General features: G+C 40.5%; 1 protein-coding gene and 1 non-coding gene across 3 annotated transcripts in view; both read right to left on the minus strand.

The window, feature by feature from the left end:
* Nucleotides 1-3,576: 3,576 nt before the first annotated feature.
* Nucleotides 3,577-13,565, minus strand: part of LOC106561000 (nuclear transcription factor Y subunit beta) — a 57,703-nt gene continuing 47,714 nt past the window's right edge. For both annotated transcript variants that reach the window (XM_014124521.3, XM_014124522.3), the window contains exons 5-7: nt 13,468-13,546; nt 4,545-4,624; nt 3,577-4,202 (exon numbers count right to left, since the gene is read on the minus strand). In XM_014124521.3, coding sequence (XP_013979996.1) covers nt 4,170-4,202; nt 4,545-4,624; nt 13,468-13,546 — 192 coding nt within the window. In that variant the 3' untranslated portion in view covers nt 3,577-4,169. The remainder of the gene's footprint in view (nt 4,203-4,544; nt 4,625-13,467; nt 13,547-13,565) is intronic.
* Nucleotides 4,375-4,488, minus strand: LOC123724998 (small nucleolar RNA SNORD67). Its single transcript, XR_006757474.1, has one exon. It is a non-coding gene; the product is annotated as a small nucleolar RNA SNORD67 (small nucleolar RNA).

A 13,565-nucleotide genomic window follows, 5' to 3' on the forward strand; every position in this document is an offset into this window, starting at 1 on the left:
GAATGTAACAAAATCATCATTGCTCCTAATCATCCTGGCATTTGGCAAACTAAGCCGGGTTGGGGGTTAAAACAAAACCGGTTGCAGATAACCACAAGATGAACCCAAAGTGGCTTATGATGCCCTCCGATCTGCTTGGGAGGGGTGGAACCAGCCATGACAAAGCATTTTTAGCATCAGCTATATAAGAACCAAGATTCCTCTTTAAGGGTACACTCTCGGCAACACACACTTCAGAGTCATCGACCAGCTTCATTATTGCAATAATTAATCAATGTTAAATAAAGACTGATTGTTTGAAATTGTCCAAGTCTCTCTCAGTATACATACATTTCCACAACAATTGCCACATGCTTTTCCCACCTCAAAGTGGGATATGTACACATTTGAATTCCAATCTATCCCACTCACTATGTAAACACTTTTAGTAAGACTGACATGTATAACTACAGTTGAAGTCAGAAGTTTACATACACCTTAGCCAAATACATTTCAACTCAGTTTTTCACAATTCCTGACATTTAATCCTAGTACAAATTCCGTGTCTTAGGTCAATTAGGATCACCACTTTATTTTAAGAATGTGAAATGTCAGAATAATAGTAGAGAGAATGATTTATTTCAGCTTTTATTTCTTTCATCACATTCCCATTGGGTCAGAAGTTAACATACACACAATTATTATTTGGTAGCATTGCCTTTAAATTGTTTAACTTGGGTCAAATGTTTTGGGTAGCCTTCCACAAGTTTCCCACAATAAGTTGGGTGATTCCTCCTGACAGAGCTGGTATAACTGAGTCAGGTTTGTAGGCCTCCTTGCTCACGCACGCTTTTTCAGTTCTGCCTACAAACTTTCTATAGGATTGAGGTCAGGGTTTTGTGATGGCCACTCCAATACCTTGACTTTGTCATTAAGCCATTTTGCCACAACTTTGGAAGTATGCTTGGGGTCATTGTCCATTTGGAAGACACATTTGCGACCAAGCTTTAACTTCCTGACTGATGTCTTGAGATGTTGCTTCAATATATCCACATCATTTTCCTCCCTCATGATGCGATCTATTTTGTGAAGTGCACCAGTCCCTCCTGCAGCAAAGCACCCCCACAACATGATGCTGCCACCCCCGTGCTCACGGTTGGGATGGTGTTCTTTGGCTTGCAAGCATCCCCCTTCTCCTCCAAAAATAACGATGGTCATTATGGCCAAACAGTTATATTTTTGTTGTTTCATCAGACCAGAGGACATTTCTCCAAAAAGTACGATCTTTATCCCATTGCGCAGTTGCAAACCGTAGTCTAGCTTTTTTATGCCGATTTTGGAGCAGTGTCTTCCTCCTTGCTGAGCGGCCTTTCAGGTTATGTCGTTAAAGGACTCATTTTACTGTGTATATAGATAGTTTGTACCTGTTTCCTCCAGCATCTTCACAAGGGCCTTTGCTGTTGTTCTGGGATTGATTTGCACTTTTCGCACCAAAGTACGTTCATCTCTAGGAGACAGAGCGCATCTCCTTCCTGAGCGGTATGACGGCTGCATGGTCCCATGGTGTTTATACTTGCGTATTATTGTTTGTACAGATGAACGTGGTAGCTTCAGGCGTTTGGAAATTGCTCCGAAGGATGAACCAGACTTGTGGAGGTCCACAATTTTTTTTCTGAGGTTTTGGCTGATTTCTTTTGATTTTCCCATGATGTCAAGGAAAGAGGCACTGAGTTTGAAGGTCGGCCTTGAAATACATCCACAGGTACACCTCCAATTTACTCAAATGATGTCAATTAGCCTATCAGAAGCTTCTAAAGCCATAACATCATTTTCTGGAATTTTCAAGCTGTTTAAAGGCACAGGCAACTTAGTGTATATGTAAACTTCTGACCCACTGGAATTGTGATACAGTGAATTATAAGTGAAATAATCTGTCTGTAAACAATTGTTGGAAAAATTACTTGCGTGATGCACAAAGTAGATGTCCTAACCGACTTGCCAAAACTATAGTTTGTTAACAAGAAATTTGTGGAGTGGTTGAAAAACGAGTTTTAATGACTCCAACGTAAGTGTATGCAAACTTACATTTACGTCATTTAGCAGACGCTCTTATCCAGAGCGACTTACAAAATGGTGCATTCACCTTATGATATCCAGTGGAACAACCACTTTACAATAGTGCATCTAAATCTTTTAGGGGGGGTTAGAAGGATTACTTTATCCTATCCTAGGTATTCCTTAAAGAGGTGGGGTTTCAGGTGTCTCCGGAAGGTGGTGATTGACTCCGCTGTCCTGGCGTCGTGAGGGAGCTTGTTCCACCATTGGGGTGCCAGAGCAGCGAACAGTTTTGACTGGGCTGAGCGGGAACTGTGCTTCCTCAGAGGTAGGGGGGCCAGCAGGCCAGTGGTGGATGAACGCAGTGCCCTTGTTTGGGTGTAGGGCCTGATCAGAGCCTGAAGGTATGGAGGTGCCGTTCCCTTCACAGCTCCGTAGGCAATCACCATGGTCTTGTAGCGGATGCGAGCTTCAACTGGAAGCCAGTGGAGAGAGCGGAGGAGCGGGGTGACGTGAGAGAACTTGGGAAGGTTGAACACCAGACGGGCTGCGGCGTTCTGGATGAGTTGTAGGGGTTTAATGGCACAGGAAGGGAGCCCAGCCAACAGCGAGTTGCAGTAATCCAGACGGGAGATGACAAGTGCCTGGATTAGGACCTGCGCCGCTTCCTGTGTGAGGCAGGGTCGTACTCTGCGAATGTTGTAGAGCATGAACCTACAGGATCGGGTCACCGCCTTGATGTTAGTGGAGAACGACAGGGTGTTGTCGACCAACTGTAGCTTCCCAGCTTGCAAGTAATTCTGCTTCAGAATACTCACAAGTCTAGTAGATCTCCAGCATCATAGACAACAAATAAAAAAAAAATTCTATCATTCTCCTCCTCCCTTTTATAATCAAGTTGAGCTGTATTCTATGGAAACCCCCTACTGCAATAACTGCACAATCAAGTTGCTTAATTTGGAAGCTCAAGTTTGCAAAGCGATAAGTTGTATTTTTTTATGAACTTACCAAAGCGATCAGCAGAAGCTCAAACATGCAACAGACAAAATATGCAATGATCTGATAACTATAGGTGACTGACAAGACACCTGTTAATGTCAGTCAAAGTTCACTTTTGGTTCGTTCTCTTACCAACGTTCAGCATCGAGAGTAAGACTCAGGCAGCAGTGTAGCTCGCGTTAACAGGAAGCTGTACACTAGTGCCCTGCACGGGCATGAATTTTAAGTCCGAGCTCTAGCCATGACAGACGTTCAGGCCCTAACCTACCACCGGCCCGATTGCTTCTGCCAAATTTAAGGCTCGGCCCTGATCTAAATAACTTCCTCAGTTAGTAAATCCATTAGCTGCTCCTCTCTGTCTGTCACTCGCTCCTGCACGTTGCTCGCTCTCTCCATACTCTTCTCATTCTCTGGGCAGCAGGAAACCATAGGCCCCACCCGACTAGGTTAGTACTTTAGGTGGTGCTGTAGTTTTATAGGATCTTGACAGAGTGGAGATTAGGAGAAAGACGTGCGAAAAAAATAAATAAATGGAGACTTGCATCACGCTAACATTTTTATTAAAAGGACTGACATAAAATAACTTTACAGAAATTATAAAAGAGTTACATGAATCTAATCTTAAATAATGTAATTCCACTCACAATTGTTCACAATGGAGTTTAGAGTGCAGAAGTCAACGTTCAACAACTTTTGTTTTTATTGCTTCAAAGAGGTCACCAATTCCCTCGACACACATTTCAACTTTGCTTCTCATGTTCACGCCCCCCACCCCCAATTAATTCCCGCCCTCAAACTCGGATAAAACTCAAAAAGTGATACACAACATGGAGGAAAACCAAAAAAATGTAATATTATGAAAACAATCTCCAATAAACAAACAAACGAAAAACAGCCCGAAAAAATGGCTCCAGATCAGGTCGAGTCTGGTTCTTTATCATGACCAAAACATTAATCTGATTCTGATTCAAACCCAAATCTGCAAGTTCTGCATACGCTCCCCTCTCACTCGCTCGCCCATGGGTGTTCCAATCTTCCCACCACCATCTTTTGACCTGAGTGTTCAGTATTGCAGTAATCTCCTCCCAATTCCAAACGACGTGTTCTGATTCAGAATGAGGAATTCCGGAACCTCATCAAGAGAACTGGATCTGCTGCACTCCAGGAATCTGGAGGAACGAGAGCAGAACTTACATGTAGAGATATTTGTTTCTCACTTCTTTATGGTTAGCTGCAAGCCATGGGTTACCCAGATGTTTCTTCTATTACATATTCATTAATCATGATTTAACATTTTCCGGGGTGCACAAATTGTGTGTGGGTGTGTACTTTTGTGGTGGTGGTGAGTCAGATGGCCCCTGTGCACATGGGTGTGTCCCCAGAGAGGTGCGGGACGGGACGCCTGTGCCACTGCAACCAGCGCCCCGACTGATGGTGCAACTCATCACTCTCACGTGTTTGGTCTTTAATGAGTACTAGCAGCGTGCATGGAGACTCAGGACCAACCTTACCTGTTGGTACGAGGTGGTGTAAACCATGACATTCTGTTGTTGTCCATCAGCAGTTATTATTCCAGCAGGCAACTGGTTCGCTGCAAGAGGAAACAGATCAATTGAAATATGAATAGCATATGCAAAAGTATGGTAGCAACTGAAAGGGAACAGTTTGGAGATTAGGGGAAAATTATTAGACCAAAGATGAGGACAACAGTTAACCTGACACAACTGAATCCAAAACATTACTGTTGATTTGATATGCATTTTACATTTAAATCAAATCAAATTTATTTATATAGCCCTTCTTACATCAGCTGATATCTCAAAGTGCTGTACAGAAACCCAGCCTAAAACCCCAAACGGCAAGCAATGCAGGTGTAGAAGCACAGTGGCTACTGTACTTTGCCGCATTTGTTGATAACAAAATCAGAAAATACTCTGGATAAATTCAGTAACATGATGAGAATATTCCTTGAAAATGTGGGGTAGGTGTAACATTTGACAAAAAATGGCAAGGGTTTGAGTGAGAGGACTAACTGGTGTCTCCAAGGGGCCACACACCTCTCCAACAGATGCACAGTTCGTTCCTAAGTCATGTCAATGCACTTGTAGTTTATTTGTTTGGAACATAACCCTAAATCCCCGCCATCACACAATTACTGTTGTTTACACAATCCAAAAACGTCTGATTATAAATCACAATCTAGGCCAGGTGGGCATAATTTGAAAGCTTGTTATATTGTCAACATGGCTAGCTAAGCTATAAAGTCATTTATAGCAGGTTACTGTACAGCCAATGTGTTCCAATTTAGGCCCTTATCAGTCCCCAAATCTGCCATCTTCAACCCGCATACAGGAACGAGTGTAAAGGGTTAACATTATTCAGACTCACGGTTTCCCTGAAGCAATGGTCTGTGTCACTTATTGTTACCCATTGTTCAAAACGAATAAAGGACAGAATACATTTTAAACATTTTGTTCCTAGCTCCTCAGGGTCCTAAGAATCTATTTCCCCAGGGAGACCAGGATGAAAGGACCATAACTTATCTGTTGATGTTCAGGGGAGGAATAGGCCTGGGGCCCAGGGGGAAGAACAGCAGTAAATAAGGCCATCATGACAGTTAGAGCAACTACACCATAAAGTCTACCGAACAAAAATATAAATGCAACGTGTTGGTCCCATGCTTCAGGAGCTGAAAAATAAAAGATCCCAGAAATTGTCCATATGCACAAAAAGCTTACTTCTCTCAAATTTGGTGCACAAATTTGATTACTTCCCTGTTAAGTGATAATTTCTTCTTTGCCAAGATAACCCATCCACCTGACAGGTGTGGCATATCAAGAAGCTGATTAAACAACGTGATCATTATACAGGTGCACCTTGTGCTGGGGACAATAATAAGCCTTTCTAAAAATGTGCAGTTTTGTCACACAGCACTGTAGGGTTAAAATTGATTTTGGGGGTCTTCTAAAGACCCCCACCATTAATTATGTTGTTATTAATTTGCTTATATGCCATCATACTTATGCTCACTGTATAGCTGAATATTGAGGCCTCTGTCTGTGTCTAGCTCTCCGCCAAATCCCGAAGCCCCGCGTCTTTGAGAGAAGGTGAGAAAAGGGACTGAGGGTGATAACGAGGCACAGAGACAGCTTCTGTTTTTCTCTGAAACAAGGGCAGATTGCATACCGCTGAGACAGGTTCTCAGAAACCTTGTGTTAAGAATAACTTGTTCTTTTAGCTGCACATGCAGGGTTTGACATAGGAGATCACACCATAAGGTCCTGTCTTTTGTTGGGGGAAGAACTCAGGAGAGACATCAGTTGTATGGCTGATGTTTGATCTTTGACTTCTGTCTACAGCTGTATTTTGATTCAAATTGTTATGATTTATAAGTACACATTTTGAGTGTTCCTTATTTGTCAAGTAAATAACGGAGCCCAGAAAAGTGGAACCAACAACACAATGCCACATGCAACCAGGAAAAGGCGGAGCGATTTCTGCATATTGCACCTTTAAATAATTTGTACACATTTGTTTCCTAAAATAGAGAATCAAATAGCTTGCTGGTCCATGTTCTTAATATCTGTATTTGGGCAGTAAAGAGAAAGAGCGTCGGTTTCAGAAGATTTTCAATTAACTAATTACTTTTAGCAACATTTAAGTGCTTTATATGGTGTGTACTTTTTTTGATAACAGTTCTTCAGAAGATTTTCATGTGTTGCGACAAGGGCCCACGAGGAGGATATGCACAACGGTGGTGATTTACAATTAAACATTAAAACAGGAACCAGGGTCACCCTTCTTGCCCTTGAGTGGGTTACCAGAGTCACCGGAATGTGCTTCATTATATGACGGGCCATAAAGGACATCAGGGACCATTGCTTAAGTGCTAAACCTCGGCTGAATCTGGTAATGAATGGTGTGGCGGTTGAACAAGTTGAGGAGCCTAAATTACTTTGCGTTACCTTAGATTGTAAACTGTCATTGTCAAAACATAGATTCAACGGTTGCAAAGATGGGGAGAGGTCTAGAAGTAATAAAGAGATGCTCTGCTTTTTTGACACCACACTCCAAAAAGCAAGGTCTGCGGGCTCTAGTTTTGTCTAATCTTGATTATTGTCCAGCCGTGTTTTCCAGTGCTGCAAGGAACGGCCTAGTTAAGCTGTAGCTGGCCCAAAACGGAGCGGCCCGTTTTGCTCTTAATTGTAATCAGAGGGCTGATATAAATACTTTGCATGCCAGTCTCTCTTAGCTAAGAGTTGAGGAGAGACTGACTGCATCACTTCTTCTTTTTATAAGAAACCATGTGTTGAAAATCCCAAATTGTTTGCATAGTCAACTTTCACACAGCTCTGACACACACACTTATCCCACCAGACATGCCACCAAGGGTCTTTTCATAGTCCCCAAATCCCGAACAAATTCAAGAAAACGTACAGTATTATATAGAGCCCTTATTGCATGGAGCTTCCTTCCATCTCATATTGTTCAAATAAACAGTAAACCTGGTTTCAAAAACCAGATAAAGCAACACCTTGTGGCACAACGCCTCTCCCCTATTTGACCTAGATAGTTTGTGTGTATGCATTGATATGTAGGCAACGTGTGCCTTTTTAAAAATGTATGTAGTTCTTTTGTCTAATGACGTTCTGTATTATGTCATTCTGTATTATGCTTAATGTTTTATGTGGACCCCAGGAAGAGTAGCTGCTGCTTTTGCAACAGCTAACGGGGATCCTAATAAAATACCAAATACCAAAGCTCATCTGTTTCCCCCCCATTTCTTTCCGACCCTGAGTGCCCCCTGCAGTCAAAAATACATCTTTGTGAATAAAGAGCAAAAAAGGGTGCTAACGCCAGAACATATTAAACGTTTCTTATCAATGTATTAACCTCTCTAGGGTAGGTGGCACCAAATCGTCCCACCTACGCAACAGCCAGTCTAATCCCGTGGCGCGATATTCAAATACCTTAGAAATGCTATTACTTCAATTTCTCAAACATATGACTATTTTACACCATTTTAAAGACAAGACTCTCCTTTATCTAACCACACTGTCCGATTTCAAAAAAGCTTTACAACGAAAGCAAAACATTAGATTATGTCAGCAGAGTACCCAGCCAGAAATAATCAGACACCCATTTTTCAAGCTAGCATATGTCACATAAACCCAAACCACAGCTAAATGTAGCACTAACCTTTGATGATCTTCATCAGATGACAACCCTAGGACATTATGTTATACAATACATGCATGTTTTGTTCAATCAAGTTCATATTTATATCAAAAACCAGCTTTTTACATTAGCATGTGACGTTCAGAACTAGCATACCCCCCGCAAACTTCCGGGGAATTTACTAACAATTTACTAAATTACTCACGATAAACGTTCACAAAAAGCATAACAATTATTTTAAGAATTATAGATACAGAACTCCTCTATGCACTCGATATGTCCGATTTTAAAATAGCTTTTTGGTGAAAGCACATTTTGCAATATTCTAAGTACATAGCCCAGCCATCACGGGCTAGCTATTTAGACACCCAGCAAGTTTAGTCTTCACCAAAATCAGATTTACTATAACAAAAATGTTATTACCTTTGCTGTTCTTCGTCAGAATGCACTCCCAGGACTTCTACTTCAATAACAAATGTTGGTTTGGTCCCAAATAATCCATCGTTATATCCAAACAGCGGCGTTTTGTTCGTGCGTTCAAGAAACTATCCGAAATGGTAAATCAGGGTTACGAGCATGGCGCATTTCGTGACAAAAAAATTCTAAATATTCCATTACCGTACTTCGAAGCATGTCAACCGCTGTTTAAAATAAATTTTTATGCAATTTATCTCGTAAAAAAGCGATAATATTCCGACCGGGAATCTGCGTTTCGGTAAACAGAGGAAAAAAAAGAAAGACGGGGGCGACCAGTGCACGCGCCTAAGCCCACTGTCCCCTGATCGGCCACTTGACAAAGGCGATAATGTGTTTCAACCTGGGGCTGGAATGACGACATTCAGCTTTTTCCCGGGCTCTGAGAGCCTATGGGAGCCGTGGGAAGTGTCACGTTACCGCAGAGATCCTTTGTTTTGGAAAGAGATGTCAAAGAAAGCCAATAAATGGTCAGACAGGCCACTTCCTGTAAAGGAATCTCTCAGGTTTTTGCCTGCCATATGAGTTCTGTTATACTCACAGACACCATTCAAACCGTTTTAGAAACTTTAGGGTGTTTTCTATCCATATCTAATAAGTATATGCATACTCTAGTTACTGGGTAGGAGTAGTAACCAGATTAAATCGGGTACGTTTTTTATCCGGCCGTGTAAATACCGCCCCCTAGCCCTAAGAGGTTAAACTGAAAAACTCATGTTTTGGTATGAACCCAATATACATTGTGATATTTTTCCTATGTTATTAAAAGTATAATATGTATTTTACTATAAACATAAAATGTATGCAACTTACTCAAGTCATGTTTAGAATTATGAATAGCCTATTTCCTTTTAAGATAGAAATTGTCCTCTGATCAGAAAAAAAAAACTGAACACGTATGAGGAAATCTCAGTTTTATCTCATATGAACATTAAACGGGTCATTCCTAATGTCACACTGTCCGGCCATTAGAGCCCGCCTTCTGTCAGACTCCCAATAAATTAGAGGACTTACTAAACATATAATAGAATGAAGGAGAATCAAGTTTCGCGTCACTGGCCTACACACAATGCCGCATAATGTCCAAGTGGAATTCTGTTTTTTGAAATGTTTACAAAATTATAAAATTGAAAAGCTGAAATGTCTTGAGTCAATAAGTATTCAACCCCTTTGTTATGGCAAGCCTAAATAAATTCAGGAGTTGACATTTCCTGAACTTCTTAAAGTGTAGGGGGCAGTATTTTCACGGCCGGATGAAAAACGTACCCAAATTAAACTGGCTACTACTCTGGCCCAGAAACTACAATATGCATATTATTAGCAGATTTGGATAGAAAACACTTTTTTAGTTTCTAAAACTGTTTGAATGGTGTTTGTGAGTATAACAGAACTCATATGGCAGGCAAAAACCTGAGAAAAATCCAACCAGGAAGTGGGAGATCTGAGAATTGTAGTTCTTCTTTCTAATCCCTATCGAAACTACAGTGTCTGTGGGGTTACGTTGCACTTCCTAAGGCTTCCATTGGCTGTCAAAAGCCTTCAGAAAATGTTTTCATCGTTGTCCCGTTACCGGGCAGAAAATAGGAGCTCAGTCAATGAGTGGACTGCCTGGGGACAAAGGGATTGGTGATGCGCATTCCCGCGAGCGCACCTTTCCTTCTTTTTCTTCTTGAATGAATACGCTATTGTCCAGTTGGAATATTATCGCATTTTTACGTTAAAAATACCATAAAGATTGATCGTAAACAACGTTTGACATGCTTCTAAGAACGGTAATGGAACATTTAGACTTTTTGTGTCTCGAATTGCGCTCGCAGGTTATGCCTTTGGATAGTGAACTGAACGCACGAACAAAACGGAGGTATTTGGACATAAATATGGATTATTTAAAAAAAAAAAAAAACATTTCTTGTGGAAGTAGCAGTCCTGGGAGTGCATTCTGACAAAGATCAGCAAAGGTAAGAGAATATTTATAATACCAATTCTGAGTTTAGGTAACCCCAGAACTTGGCGGGTGTCTGTATAGCTTGCTTTGATGGCGAGCTATGTACTAAGAATATTGAAAAATGTGCTTTCGCCGAAAAGCTATTTTAAAATCGGACACAGTGGTTGCATAAAGGAGTACTGTCTCTAAAATTCTTAAAATAATTGTGTATTTTGTCAACGTTTATGATGAGTATTTTTGTAAATTGATGTGCTCATTCACCGGACGTTTTGGTGGGAATACATTTTCGCGCCAATGTAAAATGCTGTTTTTGGATATAAATATGAACTTTATCGAACAAAACATACATGTATTGTGTAACATGATATCCTAGGAGTGTCATCTGATGAAGATCGTGAAAGTTTAGTGCTTCATTTAGCTGTGTTCTGGGTTTTTGTGATATATCTCCTTGCTTGGAAAATGGCTGTGGTTATTTTTGTCTATGTATTCTCCTAACATAATCTAATGTTTTGCTTTTGCTGTAAAGCCTTATTGAAAACCGGACAACGTGGTTACATTAAGGAGAAGTGTATCTTTAAAATGGTGTAAAATAGTCGTATGTTTGAGAAATTGAAATTATATTTTTGCTGTTTTGTATTTCGCGCCATGCTATTTCACTGGCTGTTGAATAGTGTGGGACGGTCACGTCCCACCTTGCCCAGAGAAGTTAACAAGTCTCTGATAATGTTGCTTATGTGTAACATTTATGATTCCATATGACAGTTGGCGTATCAGTGTGTAATATCTAGTCATAATGTGCATTGATAAGGGAATTTATATGTTTACGGTAATGACTAAAGAATTCCACCCTGAAACGTAATTATTAGATTATGTAACATGTATAATGAATAATTAGACAAACGTAACTATTAGTAATTATTAGATTATGTAACATGTATAATGAATAATTAGACAAACGTAACTATTAGTAATTATTAGATTATGTAACATGTATAGTGAATAATTAGACAAACGTAACTATTAGTAATTATTAGATTATGTAACATGTATAATGAATAATTAGAGTGATAAACTTAAGTCCAATAAGGTTTGGTCGAGCCTAGTAAGGGAGAGAAATGTGTGTGTGTGACTAAGAAAATACAGAGGACATATAAACTATTCATGACCTGACCTGGTTGGAACTCAAAAAAAAACTTATGACAGGAAAGGGAGTCCTGTCAAGGTCCCTCTAATCTCGGGAGGATGGAACTGCCAGCCTGGTAGTGATAAACGAGGAATGAGGACTGTGGGGAAAGATACATCCCACCTACTGTTTGTGTGTCTGTGTGTGCGTGTAAGTAGGTAGGGGGGTGGAAGTTATAAAATGACATGTCTTTGTATTTTGGACTTCAGAACGTTCTCGTGAATAAAGAACCAACCTTTTGCAGAAGCTGAGTCTTTGCCTAATTATTATTAAACCCAGGATCTTACAAATCTCGGGGATTGGTCAAAGATTAAATAATCGTTAGTTATCATCATTGGGATTGAAAATTCTCGTGACAGTCTCATAATAAGTTGCATGGACTACCTCATCTCTGTACCCCGCACATGCAATTATCTGTCCCTCAGTCGAGCAGTGAATTTCGAAACACAGATTCAACCACAAAGACCAGGAAGGTTTTCTAATGCCCCGCAAAGGGCACCTATTAGTAGATGGGTACAAATAAAAAAGCAGACATTGCATATCAATTTGAGCATGGTGAAGTTATTCATTGAACTTTGGAAGGTGTATCAATACACCCAGTCACTACAAAAACACAGACGTCCTTCCTAACTTAGTTGCCGAAGAGGAAGGAAACCGCAGGGATTTTACCATGAGGCCAATGGTGACTTTAAAACAGTTTAATGACTGTTATAAAAGAAAACTAAGGATGGATCAACAACATTGTAGTTACTCCACAATACTAACCTAAATGACAGAGGGAAAAGAAGGAAACCTGTTCAGAATAAAAAATATTCCAAAATATACATCCTGCTTGCAATAAAGCACTAAAGTAAAACAAAATAATCTGTCAAAGAAATTAACTTCATGTCCTGAATACAATTTGGGGCAAATCCAACAAAACATCACCGAGTACCACTTCATATTTTCAAGCATGGTGGTGGCTGAATCATGCTATGTTTTCTAATTTCTTCATAAAAAGAAACGTAATAGAGCTACGCACAGGCAAAATCCAAGAGGAAAACCTGGTTTAATCTGCTTTCCAACAGACACTGGGAGACAAATTCACCTTTCAGCAGGACAATAACCTAAAACACAAGGCTAAATATACACTGGAGTTGCTTGCCTAGATTACATTTTATGTTGCCGAGTGGCCTAGTTACAGTTTGACTTAAATCTGCTTGAAAATATATGGCAAGACTTGAAAATGGCTGTCTAGCAATGATCAACAACTAACTAAAATATCTTTACCCAGGGAGACCAAGCCCAGCCCTGAGCTTGAACTAGCAGCCGAAAGGTTTCTGGTTTAGGCCCCGGGCCACTCTAATCTCTAGGTTACTGCCTAATAATCTATTTTCCTAGGGAGACCAGGATGAAAGGCCAACCTCTTATCTGTTGATCTTCAGGGGAGGAATATGCCTGGGTCCAGGGGGAAGAACTGCAGTAAATAAGGCCATGAAAGTCAACTGGACCATAAACTAGCTGATGACCCTGTCACATAAATAACAAAAGAGTACATTTATACACACAGCACTTCTCATCCTTTCATCTAGGCCTAATCCTTGAGCTTTTAACAGAGTGCTGGAGGAAGATAACGACTGTTGATACTTTCTATGAGGATTGAGGCCCCACTTACCGAAGCTGTCGTCAGTGAGTTCTTCTCCGAGTCCCTCTGTTACAGATACGCCTCCGATTCCCTTCTCCCCTTTCATCGCCTATAGATACACATTAAGA

Source organism: Salmo salar, chromosome 10, assembly GCF_965601325.2.
Source record: "Salmo salar chromosome 10, fSalSal1, whole genome shotgun sequence".
Lineage (NCBI taxonomy): Eukaryota > Metazoa > Chordata > Actinopteri > Salmoniformes > Salmonidae > Salmo > Salmo salar.